Here is a 25997-nt window from a genome sequence, read left to right on the forward strand (position 1 = left end):
AGCACTAGTGCTGCTATAGGCTCTTGCTTTAGCTACTGTCATGGAGTTCGCTCAATATTTTCATAAAGAAACTGATAAAACACAGGTGCAAAATCAAGGTGACTTACAAAGAAGAGGAGGACCAGGAGTAAGAGAGGGAGTGTCCACAACTAAAGAATCATTGTAGAATCTGAAAAGACACGTATCCCAAAAGCATGATGGTGTACTACGTGCACATGCTAACATAAAGGAAAGAGGTAGGTAGCTAGCTAAGTGTGTCATTGTAGCAAAGTATTTATAAACAAAAAAACTGATCTCTTAAAAGTTTAGTTCATTTTCATTCTATTATCTATACAATAGGCTATCATTGATTTTGGCCCAATAGGCCTGACATTTTACCTCTTTCAAGGAGCTTTCTGTTTTGATAGGGTTATTTTGCCTAATATATATATATATATATATATTAGGGCTGTCAAATGATTAAAATTTTTAATCAAATTAATCAGAATTTTCAATGGATTAATCATGATTAATCACTATTTGCAATTACACCTGAATCCTAACCATTTTTTTTCTGAAATGCATACCAAAAGATAAATAACAGGACACAGATACATAATTTTCATATTATGTCTGTTTATTAACACAGCCAAATAATGGTGTTTTAAATCAAGCTGAAACATACTACACACCATAATATTTGTCTTTGTAATGTTCCATCACTTCCTCTTTGGCATTCCTCTTAACCAGGATGTAGAATTTACAGTATTCAATTGAACAGAAAGCAATAAATGTAGTCAAATCATAACAGTGACCTACCACATTTTTGCACAATTTGAGTCATCTGTGGAAAAAAACATTTTCAATAAAACTTTTAAATCAAACCAAAGAACAATCTTTTACCTTTTCCTCCATTCTTTAATCCAGTTGCTCAAAAATCCAGTTGCTAACTACTATAACATGTTGCACTGAAACTGGTCTTTTTGTTTGAACATCACCTTTCAAATCTACTGAGCTTCATCATCTTTCAGCCAGTTGCTGAGGCAAACTAACTTGTTCACATTTTCTGAAAGTAAAGCTGACCTTTTCTTGTTCACAATGTGACCTGCAACTGAGAAAAGTCGTTCACAGGGAACAGTGGTTGCAGGAGTGGCTAGATATCAAATTATCTGAGGTTGATTTTGTTAATTGCCTGCAAACATTCAGCGTGGTCTGGCGCAAACCACTTGCTGAATCTGACGGACCAGCAAACGCATGTTTGGCGTTGACATGGTACTTCAAGCTTGAACAGCTCCGGTGAAATTGAAACTCCTTCTTACAAATCTTGCAAATAACCTTGTACTTGTTAACTGTACCATCATCATTCTTTTTATATTTGAATCCGTCAATAGGCCCACTTTGCTCACCTTGCTCCATCTCGCCTCTAGCTCCCAACCACTTTCCTGACCTGAATAATTTGTCACACTGCGCATGCGTGAAATGCGTTTAAAAAATTGACGTAATTAACAGCAAACAACTAATTAACGTCGTTAACGCGCTATTTTTGACAGCCCTAATATATATATATATATATATATATACATATATATATATAAAAAAAATATAAAACTGCATCCCTGCCCAGCCTGGCAAGAGTGGCCCAAAGGGTGTTTAGCATCCCCAGTGGCTCTGCAAGCGTTTAGAGGGTATTCTCTGCTGCTGGCCTGCTCTCCAGGCACCATCACATGAGCCTGAAGCCAGACTCTGAATTCACTTTTAGAAACACAAGTTTGGCCAAAGGCACGGTTGCCTAATAATGCATTTTTCATTTCATTTTTATTTAGGGGTTACTTTTATTTAATTCTAAGTAAGTATGCACAATGTATAGACTATAATGATTTAATACAAAGAGATGTTGTTTAAATGCTGAGTGCTTAATGTTCCTACCAGCCTAATGTGTCACACTCGCAAATGCTTCACAATGTATTTGTATGCTATAACCTTGAAATAATAGGCTAATAACAGTCTAAATAATACATTTCCGTTCCTTCTTAATATAACCTAAATAATTTGTTTTCGTTCCTTCTCCTGATCTATTTAGTTTACATATGTTGTTCAATACGACATGTAGCCTATTTGAAATCATGAGCGCTTCTTACAGTCACCTTGCCATTTTGTTTATTAAAATACTTTTCATTCAAATCATATGGCTTGGTTTCAATACCAAATGGTAGGTCCAGGTAGTCACAAAAATAGATGGGTGTTGGTTAAATGGTGATTTTAATGAATGGAGTGAATTTGGAGCGGCAGGTTTTTTCCCCCCGCACCACTCCGAGAGCCATGACTGGGATTTCCGACCACTCAACTCCGCTCACATACTCTGTTATGTTGTCATCCAGAGTCACATTTATTTATTTTTCAAGCTATAGCACACAATATTTTACATTCAGTAGGTTTTTAAAGGACCAACGAGTTTGGTCTGCTTCATGTTTTAAATTTTTTTAGTGGTAACATCACAGCCCTAGAATTCATCATGGAAACTTTGAGAAGAACTGAAGGAATAAGATGGTAAAGAGTGCAAAGGAGGAAAAGGAGGCATATGGGGTTAAAGAGGAATGTGTGTGTGTCACTCGATCAACAGCCAATATATGTATGAGACCACCCTTCTGTGTTTCAGTGACAAAAAAAAAGACAAAAGATAAATGAAATAAAGAAATTATATTATCTCCTATGCCCTGACAATTCAGTTCCTAACCAGTTCCAATAGGGATAGAGAGAGCTAGAGAGTGAGAGAGAGAGAGAAAGAAACAGGAAATGACAGGGAAAACAAGAGCGGGTGGGTAAGAAAGTGGTATAATAATAAAAGGGAAAGTGCTAAAATACAAAATATGGCGATTGAGTGGTAAGTAGGTGATTTGAGTTGAGATATTATTTGTGATAAATGTACGTAAATAGCAACAGACTCCTATCCTACTTCAAGATCAGAGAATTACATAAAAGGCCAGTTAGTCTGAACACTGATGGCTGAGTGGGAAAAGTCACAGACCTACATTGCACACACCGGCATACATTGTAGTGTCTCTCTGATTTAGTAACTAATGTTAGCGCTTTTAAAAGATAGTTCACCCAAATGGTGCGAAACAATTGGAGTGATAGGAGGACTCCTAATAATATACAGTGACTAAAATACTAAACTTTGCTTTAACCAGGTTGTATAACAATGAGGTATCTTAGAAAGGTGTACATGGATGTCTTAAGTAGGTAGTCAAGTATTGAGACAATGGTCCAGTTCCAGTGATGTTACTGTATGTGTCCTTCTGTTAGTGAGAATGGACAGTGCGAATAAGAAGCAGGAGGTAGAAAAGGGGGGATTTGGGAGAAGGAGCCGGAAACAGCAGTTAATGACTCCGAGACTGCTCTCTCAGGAGTTCCTAATAAGCTGCAATTACTGGCCAAATGCGTACAGGCACACACACACACACACAAAACCCCACTGTGTGTATGTGTTACTTAATCTACAGTGCCTTCAGAAAGTATTCATACCCCTTGACCTATTCCACAATTTGTTGTGTTACAGCCTGAATTCAAAATGAATTAAATAGATTACTTATCTCACCCAACTACACACAATACCCCATAATGACAAAGTGAAAACATGTTTTTAGAAATTGTAGCTAATTTATTGGAAATGAAATACACAAATATCTAATTAAAACATAAGTATTCACGTTAGAATACATGTATACATGTTAGAATCACCTTTGGCAGGGATTACAGCTGTGAGTCTTTCTGGGTAAATGTCTAAGAGATTTGCACACCTGGATTCTACAATATTTGCACATTATTCCATTAAAAATTCTTTAAGCTGGTTGTTGATCATTGCTAGACAGCCATTTTCAAGTCTTGCCATAGATCTTTTCAAGTTGATTTAAGTCAAAACTGTAATTAGGCCACTCAGGAACATTCAATGTCGTCTTGGTAAGCAACTATTTGACTTGTTACGCACATTTGTATTGACTAAAGACATTGCAGCTTTTCATTTTTAATTAATTTGTAAACATTTTTAAAACTTTGAAATGATGGGGTATTATGTGTAGGCCAGTAACACAATATCTATTTAATCCATTTTAAATTCAGGCTGTAACAGAACAACTTTCTGAAGGCACTGTATGCCTTGGGGTGTATTGTGTGTTGTGTCACAATTGTGTGTGTGTGTTTTTGTTTAACTATCCTTGTGTAAAACAAAACTGTGTGTGTGTGTGTGTGCAGGCGTGCAAGCATGTGTGCTCACACAGCTGTAAGGTTGGAGTCAACCCACAGGCCAGAAGGGTGGTGTATGTCACTTCCCCCAGCTCCACTCACTTTCACACCGGCCTAAAAATAACCAAACTATCAACAGAGGCGGCATTCCATAACAGAACCCGACTATCAGCAGCAGTGTTTGCTCTAGAAATTGTAGTAGCGGGGGGGGTGCCTAACACTCTACCGAGGGTTGGGGGCTCCCTAAAGCTCGGGTGGCCCCCAGATAGCATATGAACATGTCATAAGCATGGCAAAATGTTTAGAATTACGGTAAATTAACTTCATTTTCTCTCAGTCTCATCTCAAAATCAAATTACATTTTATTTGTCACATGCGTCAGTGAAATGCTTACATAAGCTAGAAAGATAATAACACAAGGAATAAATACACGAGTAACGATAACTTGGCTATATAGACAGGGTACCAGTACCGAGTCGATGTGCAGGGGTACGAGGTAATTGAGTGACTGGGCAACAGGATAGATAATAAGCAGTAGCGTATGTGACGAGTCAAAGGAGTTGGTGCAAAGGGGGGTCAATGCAGATAGTCGGGTAGCTATTTGGTTAACTATTTAGCAGTCTTATGGCTTAGGGGTAGAAACGGTTCCGGGTCCTGTTGGCTCCAGACTTGGCGCATCGGTACAATTTACCGTGTGGTAGCAGAGAGAACAGTCTATGACTTGGGTGGCTGTATGAGATCTTCAGTTTCTTGGCAATTTCTCGCATGGAATAGCCTTCATTTCTCAGAACAAGAATAGACTGATGAGTTTCAGAAGAAAGTTATTTGTTTCTGGCCATTTTGAGCCTGTAATCGAACCCACAATTGCTGATGCTCCAGATACTCAACTAGTCTCAAGAAGGCCAGTTTTATTGATTCTTTAAATCAGCACAACAGTTTTCAGCTGTGCTAACATAATTGCAAAAGGGTTTTCTAATGATCAATTAGCCTTTTAAAATGATAAACTTGGATTAGCAAACACAACGTGCCATTGGAACACAGGACTGATGGTTGCTGATAATGGGCCTCTGTACGCCTATGTAGATATTCCATTCAAAATCAGCCGTTTCCAGCTACTATAGCCATTTACAACATTAACAATGTCTACCCTGTATTTCTGATCAATTTCATGTTATTTTAATGCACAAGAAAAAATTGCTTTTCTTTTCGAAAACAAGGACATTTCTAAGTGACCCCAAACTTTGGAACGGTACTATATATATATATATATATATATATATATATATATATATATATATATATATATATATATATATAAATACAGTGGGGAGAACAAGTATTTGATACACTGCTGATTTTGCAGGTTTTCCTACTTACAAAGCATGTAGAGGTCTGCAATTTTTTATCATAGGTACACTTCAACTGTGAGAGACGGAATCTAAAACAAAAATCCAGAAAATCACATTGTATGATTTTTAAGTAATTAATTTGCATTTTATTGCATGACATAAGTATTTGATCACCTACCAACCAGTAAGAATTCCGGCTCTCACAGACCTGTTAGTTTATCTTTAAGAAGCCCTCCTGTTCTCCACTCATTATCTGTATTAACTGCACCTGTTTGAACTTGTTACCTGTATAAAAGACACCTGTCCACACACTCAATCAAACAGACTCCAACCTCTCCACAATGGCCAAGACCAGAGAGCTGTGTAAGGACATCAGGGATAAAATTGTAGACCTGCACAAGGCTGGGATGGGCTACAGGACAATAGGCAAGCAGCTTGGTGAGAAGGCAACAACTGTTGGCACAATTATTAGAAAATGGAAGAAGTTCAAGATGACGGTCAATCACCCTCGGTCTGGGGCTCCATGCAAGATCTCACCTCGTGGGGCATCAATGATCATGAGGAAGGTGAGGGATCAGCCCAGAACTACACGGCAGGACCTGGTCAATGACCTGAAGAGAGCTGGGACCACAGTCTCAAAGAAAACCATTAGTAACACACTACGCCGTCATGGATTAAAATCCTGCAGCGCACGCAAGGTCCCCCTGCTCAAGCCAGCGCATGTCCAGGCCCATCTGAAGTTTGCCAATGACCATCTGGATGATCCAGAGGAGGAATGGGAGAAGGTCATGTGGTCTGATGAGACAAAAATATAGCTTTTTGGTCTAAACTCCACTCGCCGTGTTTGGAGGAAGAAGAAGGATGCGTACAACCCCAAGAACACCATCCCAACCGTGAAGCATGGAGGTGGAAACATCATTCTTTGGGGATGCTTTTCTGCAAAGGGGACAGGACGACTGCACCGTATTGAGGGGAGGATGGATGGGGCCATGTATCGCGAGATCTTGGCCAACAACCTCCTTCCCTCAGTAAGGGTCTTCCAGCATGACAACGACCCGAAACACACAGCCAGGGCAACTAAGGAGTGGCTCCGTAAGAAGCATCTCAAGGTCCTGGAGTGGCCTAGCCAGTCTCCAGACCTGAACCCAATAGAAAATCTTTGGAGGGAGCTGAAAGTCCTTATTGCCCAGCGACAGCCCCGAAACCTGAAGGATCTGGAGAAGGTCTGTATGGAGGAGTGGGCCAAAATCCCTGCTGCAGTGTGTGCAAACCTGGTCAAGACCTACAGGAAATGTATGATCTCTGTAATTGCAAACAAAGGTTTCTGTACCAAATATTAAGTTCTGCTTTTCTGATGTATCAAATACTTATGTCATGCAATAAAATGCAAATTAATTACTTAAATATCATACAATGTGATTTTCTGGATTTCTGAAAATTACAGACCTCTACATGCTTTGGAAATAGGAAAACCTGCAAAATCGGCAGTGTATCAAATACTTGTTTTCCCCACTGTATAAATTGTATACAATACAGGACAAAAGTTTTAGAACACCTACTCATTCAAAGGTTTTTCTTTATTTTTACAATTTTCTACATTGTAGAATAATAGTGAAGCCATCAAAACTATGAAATAACACATATGGAATCATGTAGTAACCAAAAAAAAGTGTATTTGAGAATCTTCAAATAGCCACCATTTGCCTTGATGACAGCTTTGCACACTCTTGGCATTCTCTCAACCAGCTTCATGAGGTAGTCACCTGGAATGCATTTCAATTAACAGGTGTGCCTTTTTAAAAAGTTATTTTGCGGAATTTCTTTCCTTCTTAATGCGTTTGCGCCAATCAGTTGTGTTGTGACAAGGTAGGGTTGGTATACAGAAGATAGCCCTATTTGGTAAAAGACCAAGTCCAATTTATGGCAAGAACAGCTCAAATACAGTGCCTTGCAAAAGTATTCATCCCCCTTGGCGTTTTTCCTATTTTGTTGCATTACAACATGTAATTTAAATTGATTTTTATTTGGATTTTAAAATGGACATACACAAACTAGTCGAAATTGGTTAAGTGAAATGAAGAAAATAAATAACGGAAAAGTGGTGCGTGCATATGCATTCACCCCCTTTGCTATGAAGCCCCTAAATAAGATCTGTTGCAACCAATTACCTTCCGAAGTCACATAATTAGTTAAATAAAGTCCACCTGTGTGCAATCTAAGTGTCACATGATCTGTCACATGATCTCAGTATACATACACCTGTTCTGAAAGGCCCCAGAGACTGCAACACCACTAAGCAAGGGGCACCACCAAGCAAGCGGCACCAAAAAGATCAAGGAGCTCTCCAAACAGGTCAGGGACAAAGTTGTGGAGATGTACAGATCAGGGTTGGGTTATAAAAAATTATCCGAAACTTTGAACATCCCACAGAGCACCATTAAATCCATTATTTAAAAAAATGGAAAGAATATGGCACCACAACAAACCTACCAAGAGAGGCCCGCCCACCAAAACTCACAGACCAGGCAAGGAGGGCATTATTCAGAGAGGCAACTGAGAGACCAAAGATAACCCTGAAGGATCTGCAAAGCTCCACAGCGGAGATTGGAGTATCTGTCCACAGGACCACTTTAAGCCGTACACTCCCCAGAGCTGGGCTTTACGGAAGAGAGGCCAGAAAAAAGCCATTGCTTAAAGAAAAAAATAAGCAGACACGTTTGGTGTTCACCAAAAGGAATGTGGGAGACTCCCCAAACATATGGAAGAAGGTACTCTGGTCAGATGAGACTAAAATTGAGCTTTTTGGCCATCAAGGAAAACGCTATGTCTGGCGTAAACCCAACACCTCTCATCACCCCGAGAACACCATCCACACAGTGAAGCATGGTGGTGGCAGCATCATGCTGTGGGGATGTTTTTCATTGGTAGGGACTGGGAAACTGGTCAGAAATGAAGGAATGATGGATGGCGCTAAATACAGGGACATTCTTGAGGGAAACCTGTTTCAGTCTTCCAGAGATTTGAGACTGGGAAGGAGGTTCCCCTTCCAGCAGGACAATGACCCTAAGCATACCGCTAAAGCAACACTCGAGTGGTTTAAGGGGAAACATTTAAATGTCTTGGAATGGCCTAGTCAAAGTCCAGACCTCAATCCAATTGAGAATCTGTGGTATGACTTAAAGATTGCTGTACACCAGCGGAACACATCCAACTTGAAGGAGCTGGAGCAGTTTTGCCTTGAAGAATGGGCAAAGATCCCTGTGGCTAGATGTGCCAAGCTTATAGAGACATAACCCAAGAGACTTGCAGCTGTAATTGCTGCAAAAGGTGGCTCTACAAAGTATTGACTTTGGGGGGGTGAATAGTTATGCACGCTCAAGTTCTGTTTTTTTGTCTTATTTCTTGTTTGTTTCACAATAAAAAATATTTTGCATCTTCAAAGTGGTAGGCATGTTGTGTAAATCAAATGATACAAACCCCCCAAAAATAAATTCTAATTCCAGGTTGTAAGGCAACAAAATATGAAAAATGCCAAGGGGGGTGAATACTTTCGCAAGCCACTGTAAGCAAAGAAAAACAACAGTCCATCATTACTTTAAGACATGAAGGTCAGTCAATATGGAACATTTCAAGAACTTTGAAAGTTTCTTCAAGTGCAGTCGTAAAAACCATCAAGCGCTATGATAAAACTGGCTCTCATGAGGACCACCACAGGAATGGAAGACCCAGAGTTACCTCTGCTGCAGAAGATACGTTCATTAGAGTTACCAGCCTCAGAAATTGCAGCCCAAATAAATGATTCAGAGTTCAAGTAACAGACACATCTCAACATCAACTGTTCAGAGGAGACTGTGTGAATCAGGCCTTCATGGTCGAATTGCTGCAAAGAAACCACTACTAAAGGACACCAAGAGTGTGCAAAGCTGTCATCAAGGCAAAGGGTGGCTATTTGAAGAATCTCAAATATAAAATATATTTTGATTTGTTTAACACTTTTTGGGTTACTACATGATTCCATGTGTTATTTCATAGTTTTGATGTCTTCACTATTATTCTACAATGTAGAAAATAGTAAAAAAATAAAGAAAAACCCTTGAATGAGTAAGTGTTCTATAACCTTTGACCGGTAGTGTATATTTACCCAAAGAATACATGGGGGATTGGAAATTATGCAGACAATTACATTGAAGCCACAATCTATCTGCAATATTAAAGATGATCTACCCCCTAAAGATTATTATTTTTAAAAGTATATAATATTGTGAGGGGAGGGCTTTGCTCGGACCTTGAGAGGGGCCTCGCGAAACTGCGCTAAGCCACTGGTTGATACTTGACTAGGGGAGGAGTGAGGGTTGAGGAGGAAGGGTGAGACTTAACTAGGTGAGGGGTGAGGTCTGAGGAACAGGAATTATGAAGTTCCAGATATTTATTCCGTACCAGTGACTTGCATGCTGGCTCTCTGGGTCTCTCCAGTGACTAGTGCGCTGTGTCGAGGACGGTGCACTGTGTTTCGCACGAAGGCAGGTTTGGCTGCCACAGTGGCACAAAGAGCTCAATAATCTTTAGATGTTGTACCAAGAAAGGTCTATTTACTGAGGAAAGGGGAATGTGCATAACGAAAAACTTTACTGAGGTCCGGTTGAAAAACTATGTAAAATAAAAAAATAAAAACGTTAACATCATAGCGCCACAGCTAAATGAATGCAGCGGAAACACTGATCAGAAGCAGACATACTATCTAGTTCTCAGAGATCCATTGTTACTCAGAATCCACAAGGAGGTGGATGTTATTTTGAAAGACACTCAGAATTGTGCTTGTCGAGCAGCCTGGGTGGGAGCAGGCAGGTTTTAATAGAACCCAATGACAGTTGAGGCTCATTTCAGTAATTGTCTGTACCATGGAACGCCCATTTCATATTCAGAATGCTTTATTATTTTTATCTTAACGAATGCCCTTCTGTACCCTTGTGTTTTACTCAGAATGCTCTGCTTAGGGGAAGCTTTCAGAGGGCCACACCTAAAGGGACTAAAGAGGAAGTACAGACAGTACAGTATTTCATGTTGAGTTTGAGTTACCTGGTAGAGGAACCTCTGGCTGAACTGGTGCATGGCCCCCTGGAGCTGGCTTCGCTGGGACTGCCACTGCTCATAGTTCCGGACTGATTCTTCCGTGGGCCGCTGCCATGTGGTGGTTCTGGTGTTGTGGTCCACATAATAGAACCTGCCTCGCTGGTCCACACGCTTCTCCCAACTGGAGAGGGACAGAGACGGAGAGAGAGGTGTGAGACTCATACGAATGTACAAATGGACATACACTACAAGTCAAAAGTTTACACACCTACTCATTCAAGGGTTTTTCTTTATTTTTACATTGTAGAATAATAGTGAAGACATCAAAACTATGAAATAACACATATGGAATCATGTAGTAACCAAAAAAGTGTTAAACAAATCAAAATATATTTTATATTTGAGATTCTTCAAATAGCCACCCTTTGCCTTGATGACAGCTTTGCACACTCTTGGCATTCTCTCAACCAGCTTCATGAGGTAGTCACCTGGAATGCATTTCAATATACAGGTGTGCCTTGTTAAAAGTTAATTTGTGGAATTTCTTTCCTTCTTAATGCGTTTGAGCCAATCAGTTGTGTTGTGACAAGGTAGGGGTGGTACACAGAAGATAGCCCTATTTGGTAAAAGACCAAGTCCATATTATGGCAAGAACAGCTCAAATAAGCAAAGAGAAACGACAGTCCATCATTACTTTAAGACATGAAGGTCAATCAATATGGAACATTTAAAATAACTTTGAAAGTTTCTTCAAGTGCAGTCGCAAAAACCATCAAGCGCTATGATGAAACTGGCTCTCATGAGGACCACCACAGGAATGGAAGACCCAGAGTTACCTCTGCTGCAGAGGAGAAGTTCATTAGAGTTAACAGCCTCAGAAATTGCATCCCAAATAAATGCTTCACAGAGTTCAAGTAACAGACACATCTCAACATCAACTGTTCAGAGGGTACTGTGGGAGTCAGGCATTTATGGTCGAATTGCTGCAAAGAAACCACTACTAAAAGGACACCAATAAGAAGAAGAGACCTGCTTGGGCCAAGAAACACGAGCAATGGACATTAGACCGGTGGAAATGTGTCCTTTGGTCTGGAGTCCAAATTAGAGATTTTTGATTCCAACTGCCGTGTCTTTGTGAGACGCGGTGTGGGTGAACGGGTGATCTCCGCATGTGTATCTCCCACCGTAAAGCATGGAGGAGGAGGAGGCATTATGGTGTGGGGGTGCTTTGCTGGTGACACTGTCAGTGACTTATTTAGAATTCAAGGCACACTAAACCAGCATGGCTACCACAGCATTCTGCAGTGATACGCCATCCCATCTGGTTTGGGCTTAGCGGGACTGTCATTTGTTTTTCAACAGGACAATGACCCAACACACCTCCAGGCTGTGTAAGGGCTATTTTACCAAGAAGGAGAGTGATGGAGTGCTGCATCAGATGACCTGGCCTCCACAATCACCTGACCTCAACCCAATTGAGATGGTTTGGGATGAGTTGGACCGCAGAGTGAAGGAAAAGCAGCCAACAAGTACACAGCATATGTGGGAACTCCTTCAAGACTGTTGGAAAAGCATTCCAGGTGAAGCTGGTTGAGAGAATGCCAAGAGTGTGCAAAGCTGTCAACAAGGCAAAGGGTGGCTATTTGAAGAATATAAAATATATTTTCATTTGTTTATCACTTTTTTGGTTACTACATGATTCCATATGTGTTATTTCATAGTTTTGATGTCTTCACTATTATTCTACAATGTAGAAAATATAAAAAAATAAAGATAAACCTTTGAATGAGTAGGTGTGTCCAAACTTTTGACTGGTACTGTATGTAATCACGGACACAGACAAGGCTGGATATGCAAACACAAGATTAAGATATGCATTATCCCACAGACACACACGTAAAACAACACATGAGCACATTTCCAGTGCAGTGCAGCAGTGTTTTTTCATGTGTGGAGGCTGCTGTTGCTATTCTCATCTCTGACTCAACCAGAACTGAATTTGGAAGAGAAAACAGCAAAGAGTTCCATATGCTAACACACACACAGCTCAGAACTCAAAAAGGAGACATTCCTCAAAAAAGAGCTTTAAGAGCTACAACATAACATCCCTCCCTGTTCCCTGCGCTGTGCTGCTGTTCCCCTGAGATAACAGGTCCCCTACAGAGCAGTACTATGGCTCCCCTATCCTACAGCGGAGTAGGGCTGTAAAGGTCCTGGTCAAGTTTGGATGACGGTAATTGGTCAGCCAAATGACCGCGGTCACCATTATAACCGTTAATCTTTTTAGTTTTTTTAAAGACTCACATTTTCTTCTGTCCTCCGCTCCTGACTGCATGTGCTGCTGCTGCAGGGAGGGGGACGTTGCCTAGGCAACCGAAGACTCGTTTGCTACAACACCTTTTTTGTCTCAGCAAGGAGTAACAAAATGTCATCACGTTGTAGAGTCCATGTTACAGTAGAAACTGATTCAACAGCACAAATGCCTGGCCATCCAGTCTTCAGTCAGCGGTTCATTCCACACACACAAAAACAAGTATATATTTTTTTTGTACGGTTATGACGGTAATTTTATTTTCAGAACCATCGGTTAAGAAAAAATTCTTATTTACAATGACGGCCTATCAAAAGGCAAAAGACCTCCTGCGGTGTTGGGGGCTGGGATTAAAAATAAATAAATAAAATATAGGACAAAACACACATCACGACAAGAGAAACACCACAACACTACATAAAGAGACCTAAGACAACCACCTAGCATGGCAGCAACACATGACAACACAGCATGGTAGCAACACAACATGGCAGCAGCACATCATGGTAGCAGCACAAAACATAGTACAAACATTATTGGGCACAGACAACAGCACAAAGAGCAAGAAGGTAGAGACAACAATACATCACGCGAAGCAACCACAACTGTCAGTAAGAGTGTCCATGATTGAGTCTTTGAATGAAGAGATGGAGATAAAACTGTCCAATTTAAGTGGTTTGAGTGTTTTATCCTACAGTGGAGTACTATAGCTCCCCTACCCTACAGAGGAGTACTATAGCTCCCCTATCCTACAGAGTAGTGCTATAGCTCCCATGCAGTCTGCCCTTCGAGGGGGAACCTGAGAGCAGTTAAACCCAACACTGCTAGAGAAGAGCTCAGTTCCAGGCCCATTAATGCAGCCCAGCACCACATGCCTTTCATCTGAGCTGCAGCGCCATGCTAACTCAGACTAGATACGCAGCCAAAGCACTAAGCACCAAACCTTGCAGCTGTAGTCAAAGCCAGCTCAGCCTCCAAGAGGCAAGCCACTAATTGAGCCTCAGGATGGGCCCAGCGTAGCGCTGCATACATGTGCTCTTTCTAAGAAAGGACTTTTGTTTTCTGGCCCGTTCCCTCCAGTGGAAAAAGTGAGATGGGGCGGGAGTGACCTTTCCCTCAAACAGGCTTCTCACACAGTGTAAGCGAAAATCAATAAATTATCACAGAAATAAAAAGGCAATAAAAGGCTTGGCTGTAGTAACCCCAAAAGAGAGAGCTGGGTTTCCGCAGAACACAGTGAGAAACACCACTAGACTCAAATAATAAAACACACACTTAAAGACCTGACACACATACAGTTGAAGTCGGAAGTTTACATACACTTAAAACTTGTTTTTCAACCACTCCACAAATGTCTTGTTAACAAACTATAGTTTTGGCAAGTCGGTTAGGACATCTACTTTGTGCATGACACAAGTAATTTTTCCAAACAATTGTGTACAGACAGATTATTTCACTTATAATTCACTGTATCACAATTCCAGTGGGTCAGAAGTTTACATACCTAACTTGACTGTGCTTTTAAACAGCTTGGAAAATTCCAGAAAATGATGTCATGGCTTTAGAAGCTTCTGATAGGCTAATTGACATCATTTGAGTCAATTGGAGGTGTACCTGTGGATGTATTTCAAGGCCTACATTCAAACTCAGTCCCTCTTTGCTTGACATCATGGGAAAATCAAAAGAAATCAGCCAAGACCTCAGAAAAAAAACTGTAGACCTCCACAAGTCTGGGTCATCCTTGAGAGCAATTTCCAAACGCCTGAAGGTACGGCATTCATCTGTACAAACAATAGTACGCAAGTATAAACACCATGGGACCACGCAGCTGACATACCGCTCAGGAAGGAGACGCGTTCTGTCTCCTAGAGATGAACGTACTTTGGTGCGAAAAGTGCAAATCAATCCCAGAACAACAGCAAAGGACCTTGTGAAGATGCTGGAGGAAACAGGTACAAAAGTATCTATATCCACAGTAAAACGAGTTCTACATCGACATAACCTGAAAGGCCGCTCAGCAAGGAAGAAGCCACTGCTCCAAAACCGCCATAAAAAAGCCAGAATACATTTTGCAACTGCACATGGGGACAAAGATCATACTTTTTGGAGAAATGTCCTCTACTCCGATGAAACAAAAATAGAACTGTTTGGCCATAATGACCATCATTCTGTTTGGAGGAAAAAGGGGAAGGCTTGCAAGCCGAAGAACACCCTCCCAACCGTGAAGCACAGGGGTGGCAGCATCATGCTGTGGGGGTGCTTTGCTGCAGGAGGGACTAGTGCACTTCACAAAATAGATGGCATCATGAGGAAGGAAATGTATGTGGATATATTGAAGCAACATCTCAAGACATCAGTCAGGAAGTTAAAGCTTGGTCGCAAATAGGTCTTCCAAATGGACAATGACCCCAAGCATACTTCCAAAGTCGTGGCAAAACGGCTTAAGGACAACAAAGTCAAGGTATTGGAGTGGCCATCACAAAGCCCTGACCTAAATCCTATAGAAAATTTGTGGGCAGAACTGAAAAAGCGTGTGCGAGCTAGGAACCTACAAACCTGACTCAGTTACACCAACTCTGTCAGGAGGAATGGGCCAAAATTCACCCAATTTATTGTGGGAAGCTTGTGGAAGGCTACCCGAAACGTTTGACCCAAGTTAAACAATTTAAAGGCAATGCTACCAAATACAAATTGAGTGCATGTAAACTTCTGACCCACTGGGAATGTGATGAAAGAAATAAAAGCTTAAATAAATAATTCTCTCTACTATTATTCTGACATTTCACATTCTTAAAATAAAGTGGTGATCATAACTGACCTAAAACAGGGAATTTCTACTAGGATTAAATGTCAGGAATTGTGAAAAACGGAGTTTAAATGTATTTGGCTAAGGTGTATGTAAACCTCCGACTTCAACTGTATACTGTAAGTAAAGGACTCCTCTACTTGGATAGTATAGTCTAAGTTGGGGTGGGGAGCAGCAGTAACCAATTATTCAGTCTTTTCTCATATTTAGTCACTTCTTCCATCCAGAGAAAATAGGCCTAGTCTCCGATCACTTGACTGTCCAGAGTCAGACCCAAAGGAACGTTACTGTGCTGTGAATGATTCTGCCACTCCCTGATGGGCCCACTTCACAGGGAATGTTCACAAGTGGGCAACATCTCCCCTCCAGAGAGACATTCCCATCATGCACTGGACTGGCTAACTGTCGTCAAGCTCCTCTGATGGTAGGAAGTGTGAGATAAAGAGAGGAGGAGGAGGAGGAGGAGGAGAGGTCAAAGTGTGTAGGCCAGGGGTGGGCAATAATCTTGATTCAAGGGCCACATTGGGATTTCAACATTTAACGAAGGGCTGCACAGTTTTTTGGGGACCAATTTGTTTGTCAAAATCAATTTACAGGCCAGAAAAAAGGGCAGTTATTTAAAAATATATAGGTCCACTATAATTTTTTTACATACAGGTGTAGTCTGGAGTTGTTCATAATCATTTGCAAGGATGAACCGATGTGGGATTTTTAAATTTATTTTGTAAATGTTTCAACCCGGGAGAGACATGCAGGGAATATTCACAAGTGGGCAACATCTCCCCTCCACAGAGAGACATTCCCATCATGCAGTGGGCTTGCTAACTGTCGTTACTCTTCTCTGACGGTAGGAGGAGGAGTATGAGAGGTCAAAGTGTGTAGCCAGGGGTGGCCAATAATCTTGACTCAAAGGCCACATTGGGATTTCAACATTTTCGACCGACTGACCCAGGTGGAAGAGGTCTCTCCCAGGTGGTGGTCTTTGTGTTGTGGTCCACGTAGTACACTCTGCCATGGGGCAGGATTCGCTGCTCCCAGCTGACAGAGAGAGAGAGACAGAGAGAGAGCGAGAGAGAGAGCGTGGGGGAGGCATTAGGTCATGTCTAGTTACAGGTGAGGAAAGAGATTGAACGTAACCTCAAATCATCTGTCACATATACACACGCACGCAACATTTTACCCATTCGGTAGTGATTCTGGAACAGGCTCTGTAGCAGTGGTTGGGTTGGTGCCAGCAGGGGGTGCCTCTGTAGGAGGGGGGAGGACTGTGCTGTCTGGCCCAGGAGAGGGGCTGCTGCTGCTGGGGGCTGGGGACCGGACCGACGGGGAGGAGGGTGGGGGTGTATGATGAGCCAGACCACTACGGCCATTCTCCAGCCCGTTGGCAGTCAGCTCAACTTTACCTGTGGGTGGGTAGGTAAAGGAGTTGATTGATCCACACCGGAACAAAAAGCTACACATCATAATGATTAAAACACTTTGTCTATAGTATGAAAGTTCACAGCTGATTTATGATACTGTTCCAATTCTAGTGTCAAGTGAATGGAGAGCGACAGAAAAATGGTTTCATGTCGCCAAGGTTATCGTACCTGCACTCCCAGGGCTGCTGTGGGAGTTCTTGGCCGAGCGAGGGTGACCGGAAGCCGCAGGACTATGCTCCTCACTCAGCTCTCCGTTAGTCAGAGAGCCCCCCGGGGAACCCCCTCGCGAACCCCCTGCAGAGTGTCTGTGAGTCCTGACCAGAACACAGACAGAAAACAGGGGAGGGGTCAGGATCACTCATACCACACAAAATGACCCTTAAACTCTCAACTCATGCTGTGTGACAATGAACAGAATGTGAATGTGATTTAAAGCTAAGCTACTTATGTAAATGTACATTTCTACTGTAAAAAATATAGAATCCGTTTGCGGTTGATACTTTGGAGTGCTGCTTAGGAATAAACCAAAGGATTAAGAAAATCTTTCAAAAGTAGCTCAGCACAGATCACAAACATACAGACGCCGGAACATGCATGCACACACACACAAAGAGGTGTCAGTGTGAGCTCCTTTTCCTCTCAAAATATACTAATTTTCCTAAAACTAAATATAGCTTTTCTTTCCTACAAGTGCTTTTATACAATGAAAACATGTTGGTTTTTACCCCCCAGACATTGGAATGCTGAGCACAAACTTGGATAATTATCAATGGAAACTTTATTAGAAAGGTTCTGAAACTGTGTCTTTGCAGTGAATTTTTTTCACCAACTACCTATACTGAAAGAGGGACAGAGGAACAGCCGTTTGGAAAAGGACAGGAGAAAATATAAACTTTGAGCACCCGACATTGAAGCTTTTTCCCCCTTGGGGAGGGGCGGGGGGGGCACATGGTTCTCGTCATGGGAGAATGCAGAAGCAACAAAATACACGACATAGAACTCTCTGCACTCCTGTCTCTTCCTGCCTCTATCTACACCTCCCTTTCTACTCCTGTCTTTAGGGACAGATGGATGGAGCTGTTCAATGCAGTTCCGAATAAAAAAGGTCCAGAGCAGTGCCCTCTTAATGTTTTCAGGGAAATACCATACAATACCATCTGTGCTTTGTAGTAGAGCAGACTAGTGTCTCATACTTTGGCACGCTCCCTATCTGTACCTTATCATTGATTTGATTAGGGCATCTCTGTGTTGGATCACTGCACTGACCATTACCCTCAGTATATTTGTGTTTAAAGTTAGACTTCTGATAGTTTGTGTGTGTGAGTGAGTGCATGTGTGTGTATGTGTGAGAGGGTAGAGAAACATGAGTCTCTGTACATCCAAGTTGTGAAATGAATCTATGACCATTTGTGTGAAAGTGTTTGTTCATACAGTATGTACTCTGTAGGGGTATGAATACAACAAAGTATAAATCATATACAGGTCAATTCAAATATGTGTATGGTTGTGCTCACCTGCCGCGGGGGCCGCCGGCGGAACTGGGGGTTTCCTCACTCTGGGTCCTGCGTAGGCTTTGTCTGTCTGACTGCAGCATCTCTGTACAAACAGGAGAGACAAAGACACACCATCGATACATCAAACTTCATTATGACCATTAGTAAAAAAAAAAATATATATATATATATATATATATATATATATATATATATATATATATATATATATATATATACCATCCAATCTCTACAGAGTAAATCACACAAGATCAACATTCCAAAACCCTTGCGGTCATGAAATGACTGTTACTGTTTCACAGAGACCAATTTTCACTGCTATAGAATGTGGTCTGTGACTGTATGAGTCTATAAGTTAATTCCCTCCCCTGACTGAAACCACAGCCATATAACATGCTTTTCATTATAAAACTGGGACACTCATAAGGAGTGGGGCACGGACGGCAGTAACTAACCTCCTATAAATAAATGCAGTCTGTCTAACACTGGCTCCTGAAGCTAGACAGCTTCAATGCTTTAATGTATTTATATATAACTCAGATCCTGCTTTAAGTAAACAGGTAGACATTGAGAAAAACAAGCATGTGTGTCTGTCCAGGGAATGCTCCTGTTTCAACTGTCTGAAAAGGCCTTGTGAGAGGCCATATCGGTCTAGTTGTGGAGAAACCATTGTGTCATACTGCTCTGAATGCATCATCTAATAACAGAGCTTGTCACAGTCTAGCTGTTGTCCGCAAATACCTCCAGAGAGAAATGAGACATACACTACATGACCAAAAGTATGTGGACACCTGCTTATCGAACATCTCATTCCAAAATGATGGTTATGAGTTGGTCGCCCATTTGCTCTATAACAGCCTCCACTCTTCTGGGATTACTTTTCACTTGATATTGGAACATTTATGCGGGGACATGCTTCCATTCAGCCACAAGAGCATTTGTGAGGTCAGGCACTGACATTGGGCGATTAGGCCTGGCTCGCAGTCGGCGTTCCAATTCATCCCAAAGGTGTTCGATCGGGTTGAGGTCAGGGCTCTGTGCAGGTCAGTCAAGTTCTTCCACACTGATCTCGACAAACCATTTCTGTATGGACCGCGCTTTGTGCACGGGGGCATTGTCATGCTGAAACAGGAAAGGGCCTTCCCCAAACTGTTGCCACAAAGTTAAAAGCACAGAATCGTCTAGAATGTCATAGTATGCTGTAGCGTTAAGATTTCCCTTCCCTGGAACTAAGGGGCCAAGCCCAAACCATGAAAAACAGCCCCAGACCATTATTCCTCCTCCACCAAACTTTACAGTTGGCACTATGCATTCGGGCAGGTAGCATTCTCCTGGCATCCGCCAAACCCAGATTTGTCCGTTGGACTGCCAGATGGTGAAGCGTGATTCATCACTCCAGAGAGCGCGTTTCCACTGCTCCAGAGTCCAATCGTGGCAAGCTTTACACCACTCCAAACGACGTTTTGCATTGCGCATGGTGATCTTAGGCCATTTCATTAAGCTCCCGACGAACAGTTATTGTGCTGACGTTGCTTCCAGAGGCAGTTTGGAACTTGGTAGTGAGTGTTGCAACCGAGGACAGACGATTTTTATGCACTACGAGCTTCAGCGCTCAGCGGTCCCATTCTGTGAGCTTGTGTGGCCTACCACTTCGCAGCTGAGCTGTTGTTGCTACTAGATGTTTCCACTTCACAATAACAGCACTTACAATTGACCGGAGAAGCAGGGCAGAAATATGTCAAACTGAGTTGTTGGAAAGGTGGCATCCTATGACAGTGCCACGTTGAAAGTCACTCACTCTTCAGTACGGGCCATTCTACTGCCAATGTTTGTCTATGGAGAGTGCATGGCTGTGTGCTCGATATTATACACCTGTCAGCAAAGGGTGTGGCTGAAATAGCCGAATCCGCTAATTTGAAGGGTGTCCACATACCTTTGTATATATAGTGTATCTATGTTTGTTTGTGTTGCCTTAGCTAACTTTCCGGAGATGGAGGTTGGAATGTGGTTAAAGGGTCGACCGTCTGCTGGTGAATACTGCTTATTGAAATCCTTGCAAAAGTCAATGTTTCAACGAGTTGAGCCAAATTGTCTTGGATTTCATGTGCTCCCCTAAAAAAACTATCCTCAGCAGCCAGCCTCCCCACCAACTCCAATAAAGTTTATTTTGTTTGCTGTTTGGCATTGGCAATATTTCCATATGGTTTAACAGCTCACAATTATTCTGAACATATATACTCTGTTGACGTTGTGTGTGCACTGGACATATAAGAGTGCATGTGTTTGTCTGTGTAAGCCTGTATATACAGTGGGGTCAGTGCCCTTATCCTCGTAAGGTGAGGTATTGAAAAGGTATTGAAAACAGCGGCGTCAATGATTTTGACCCCTACCTTTGAGATAAAAAAGTATTACTTGTTAAACAAAATCTATTTTTCTGAGCAATTGTATAAAATAATATAATTTCTCAACATACAGGCAACTGCCAAAATAATGGAAACACTTGAGTAAATGAGGGATACGAAGTGTATTGAAAGCAGGTGCTTCCACACATGTGGGTCCTGAGTCTTAGATGGTAAGTCCCCCATATTGAGCGGTTCTGGACCGGTTCCAACTGACATTTTGGTGTACAGTGCATTCGGAAAGTATTCAGACCCCTTAATTATTTCCACATTTTGTTACGTTACAGCCTCATTCTAAAATGGATCAAATTGGTTTTTTCCCCCTCATTAATCTACACACAATACCCCATAACGACAAAGCAATAACAGGTTTTTATAAATTTTTGCCAATTTATAGTTAAAAAACCCTGAAATATCAGATATACATAAGTATTCAGACCCTTTACACAGTACTTTGTTGAAGCACCTTTGGTAGCGATTACAGCCTCAAGTCTTCTTGGGTATGATGCTACAAGCTTTGCACAACTGTATTTGGGGTGTTTCTCCCATTCTTCTCTGCAGATCCTCTCAAGCTCTGTCAGGTTGGATGGGGAGCATCGCTGCACAGCTATTTTCAGGTCTCTCCAGAGATGTTCCATCAGGTTCAAGTCCGGGCTCAGACTGTGCCACTCAAGGACATTCAGACACTTGTCCCGAAGCCACTCCGGCGTTGTCTTGGCTGTGTGCTTAGGGTCATTGTCCTGTTGGAAGGCGAACCTTCGCCCCAGTCTGAGGTCCAGAGCGCTCAGGAGCAGGTTTTCATTAAGGATCTCGCTGTACTTTGCTCCGTTCATCTTTCCCTTGATCCTGACTAGTCTCCCAGTCCCTGCCGCTGAAAAACATCCCCACAGCATGATGCTGCCACCACCATGCTTCACAGTAGGGATGGTGCCAGGTTTCCTCCAGACGTGACGCTTGGGATTCAGGCCAAAGAGTTCAATCTTGGTTTTATCAGACCAGAGAATCTTGCTTCTCATGGTCTGAGAGTCCTTTAGGTGCCTTTTGGCAAACTCCAAGCGTGCTGTCATGTGCCTTTATTGAGGAGTGGCTTCCATCTGGCCACTCTACCATAAAGGCCTGATTGGTGGAGTGCTGCAGAGATGGTTGTCCTTCTGGAAGGTTATACCATCTCCACAGACAAACTCTGGAGCTCTGTCAGAGTGACCATCGGGTTCTGGGTCACCTACCTGACCAAGGCCCTTCTCCCCTGATTACTCAAGTTTGGCCGGGCGGCCAGCTCTAGGAAGAGTCTTGGTGGTTCCAAACTACTTCCATTTAAAGAATGATGGAGGCCACTGTGTTCTTGGGGACCTTCAATGCTGCAGAAATGTTTTGGTACTCTTCCCCAGATCTGTGCCTCGACACAATCCTGTCTCGGCGCTCTATGGACAATTCCTTCGACCTCATGGCTTGGTATTTGCTCTGACATGCACTGTCAACTGTAGGACCTTATATAGACAGGTGTGTGCCTTTCCAAATCATGTCCAATCAATTGAATTTACCACAGGTGGAGTCCAATCAAGTTGTAGAAACAGCTCAAGGATGATCAATGGAAACAGGATGCACCTGAGCTCAATTTTGAGTCTCACAGCAAAGGGTCTGAATACTTTTGTAAATACAGTATTTCTGTTTTTTATTTGTAATAAATTAGCAAAAATGTCTAAAAACCTGTTTTTGCTTTGTCATTTTGGGGTATTGTGTGTAGATTGATGAGGAAAAAAATTAATCTAATCCATTTTAGAATAAGGCTGTAACGTAACAAAATGTGGGTCTGAATACTTTCCGAATGCATTGTATAAAGCACTCTGTGAACGCCATAAGGTCCCGTGCCTTATAGTGCCAGTAAGCCCCATTTGTCTGCTCTCCGCTTCCACTCTCTCAGTGGAGCCGACTTGAAGTGTCAGGTTTCAGACCACACATTTGCATTGGGAGTGACGTGTCACATTTTCGGGCCTATCCAGACAAATAATTGATTTTCTCTTCCTCTGAGCGAGTGAGCCCAGCCTGGGAGACGGCATCTGAAAGGTTACAGTCCTGTGCAGGGCTTTCCAACCCTGTTCCTGGAGAACTACTGTCCTGTAGGGTTTTGCTCTAACCCTAATCTAGCGCACCCGATTCTAATACTGGTTGATAAGCTGAATCTGGTTAGTTACAACTGGGGTTGTAGTGAAAACCTACAGGAGGGTAGCAGTCCAGGAACAGGGTTGGTGAGCCCTGGTCTAGCGAATCCAGTCGTTGTGGTTTCATCTCGCTGTGATATTCTCAGCCGGATTTAGAGCTCTCAACATGAAGAAATACTAAATAATTTAATAGCATTGAAACAAGACCACTTTCTCTTTGTCACAGACGACGGAATCACTTTGTGCTTAAAGCTGAAGTTGTAATGAGTCTGCACACATGTGAATGGTGTCTTTGCGCCGCTCAGTTGACATTTAGGATAAAATTCTCTGTCATCAGTTGTATGAAATAGTGCCAATATTGTACTGTCACTAAGTATGATCGTATTTAATACCAGTTATAAGAAATTTGAAATCTTATAGTAAGTCGTTTATAATTTGATTGATACTGTATTTGGAAATAATTTCAGTCTTTCCAAGCCCTATTTGTTGAATAGGGGAAAGAAATCTTACTTTTTCATATTTTCATAATACTACATTTGAGCTTGTGTCATCAAAAGTGAATACACCTCAGCAATTTATTTAAAAAAAGACTACTAGAAAGGTGAGTTCCAGACCTTTCTAAAACTACGCAACATTACCAGTTATTGTTTATGGTCATCTCATGAAATATTATTACGTTTGGGTATGTCTATTTAGGCTGAAATCTAAATGTTGCCCTATCATAAAACTCCATTATGCTTAGGGTCATGTATAAAAATGCTTGGCAGGCCATTATTCTGGCGACCATGGCTATGCCCCAATCCACAGGGCACGAGCGGAGCTGAATGGTTTGATGAGCATAAAAACTAATGTCAACCATATGCCATGGGCCACCAGATCGCAACCGAATTGAACACTTCTGGAGCCGTTCCTGAGACAGAGTTTTCGCCACCATCAACAAAACACCAAATGATGGAATTCCTCATGGAATAATGGAGTTTCATCCCTCCAATAGAGTTCCAGACACTTGCAGAATCTATGCAAAGGTTAATTGAAGCTGTTCTGGCTCGTGGTGGCCCAACACCCTATTAAGACACATTATATTGGGGTTTCCTTTATTTTGGCAGTTACATGTAGCTCAGTATTTGAATTATTTATTTTATTCAGTCATTTTTGCTTATCTTTATCAAGGGTGTCAATCATTTCAGACCCCACTGCACGTAAAGGTGAGTTCTGTCTGGTCTAAGTGTGTTTTTTTTACTGGCTGCAGCACAAAGGCCTGTTTATGGTAGCAGTGTGTGTCAGCGTGTCAAAAAAACTGCCAGGGGAAATGATTTAAAACATTAACGTAACAGAGCTGCCTTCAGAGAGAACACAGAGGGTCTTAACACACCTTCCCCCAGCAACAGGGCACACACTTGAACCTTTATACACCACCCTGCCAGAGAGCACACACTCCAGACCTTCATACATCCCCCAAAAAAACACCCCCCCCAAAAAAAAAATTTTGGGGGAAGAAATCTGACCTCAGAGGGCACACTCAAGACCTCTATTCACTAACAACCATCCCCAACAAACAAGACCATTAAGACCTCAGAAAGCACATACTCATTGCCTTAATACACCTCCCTTCCTCCCCCCACCCTTCCCCCTGTCCCACATCCAGTGAACCCCCACCCGGGGAAAAGAGGACCCCCCCCTTCATGGATCACTGGAGCCGAATGTCCTGCACAGCTCACAGAAACAAGACTCAATTACGCAATTCTGAGAAACAAATTACACATAAGGACTCCCAAGCATGTGTGCGAGTGTGCATGGCTGTGTGTGATGATGTCGTGCGTGTGTGAAACAGTGCTTGGAGAACACCAAAGTAACAGATCTGAATGGAACAGGCGCTGTGAAGCCTATTCATCGCTTTAAGAACAATATTAAATGTTCATGCACACACAAATTTATATATATATATATAAACACACACAAAGAGACACATTTATGAACCATATGCTCAGAGACCCAACCCTGACTTGTGCTGTGTTCATTCACTAGGAAACACTATGGCTCTGTGATTCTGTATGAAAAGGCCTGTGTGTTATTTTATACACAGATGAGAGATGCATGAACTGGGAAACTCAAGCGACCCCTATAAATCAGTTTAATGGGTTGTTAGTCATTTAAAAAACTGAAGAGGAAAGCCCAATCTTTGTCTTACAAAAGTTTGTCTGCTGTTTGGCCTTTCTTTCGCCACTTGTTTGTATACGTGTAGTTAACTATCGGCAACACAAAAGGTCTGTTACTGTTACTGAAATCTAATTATGTTAGTGTCCACAAGTTATAGGCCTAGTGGATGTTAAGCAAGAGTATCAACTAGGCCTACATGAAAGTATGGAAAGTGGTCCAACAGACACATAGTACTCCCCAGTCTTCCAGTCCACGTTTCAAAACATGTGAAAGACTCTGCCAAAACCTGTGATAGATTGTGTGCAAACTTGCACACTAGTAACATGATGGCTCAAAATAGTCATATTCCACCACACTTTCAAAGTAAAAACTCTTTGGCTTTTTCCAAATGAGCCCCACTTTTCGCTTGGGTGGAGTATGAAAAATAACAAACATAAGTAATCACAAACATGTCACTAAACATAATGAGTGTGAATATATACCAGAGACCAAGAGAGAGAGAAAATGCAAGAAAGCAAGACAGAGTGAAAGTGTGTGTGTGTGGGAGCATTTTGTTTGCATTAAAAAATGGTGTGTACTTTTTTGTAAGTGTT

General features: G+C 41.9%; 1 protein-coding gene across 3 annotated transcripts in view; it reads right to left on the reverse strand.

Moving 5' to 3' along the window:
- Positions 1-25997, reverse strand: part of LOC121531803 (NEDD4-like E3 ubiquitin-protein ligase WWP2) — a 46883-nt gene that overhangs the window by 16297 nt on the left and 4589 nt on the right. For 2 of the 3 annotated variants that reach the window (XM_041837270.1, XM_041837268.1), the window contains exons 6-10: positions 18690-18780; positions 17344-17489; positions 16935-17157; positions 16703-16792; positions 10644-10818 (exon numbers count right to left, since the gene is read on the reverse strand). In XM_041837270.1, the coding sequence (XP_041693204.1) occupies positions 10644-10818; positions 16703-16792; positions 16935-17157; positions 17344-17489; positions 18690-18780 (725 nt within the window). The remainder of the gene's footprint in view (positions 1-10643; positions 10819-16702; positions 16793-16934; positions 17158-17343; positions 17490-18689; positions 18781-25997) is intronic. The other variant, XM_041837269.1, reaches the window with a different exon arrangement.

This window comes from Coregonus clupeaformis, chromosome 19 (assembly GCF_020615455.1).
Source record: "Coregonus clupeaformis isolate EN_2021a chromosome 19, ASM2061545v1, whole genome shotgun sequence".
Taxonomy (NCBI): domain Eukaryota; kingdom Metazoa; phylum Chordata; class Actinopteri; order Salmoniformes; family Salmonidae; genus Coregonus; species Coregonus clupeaformis.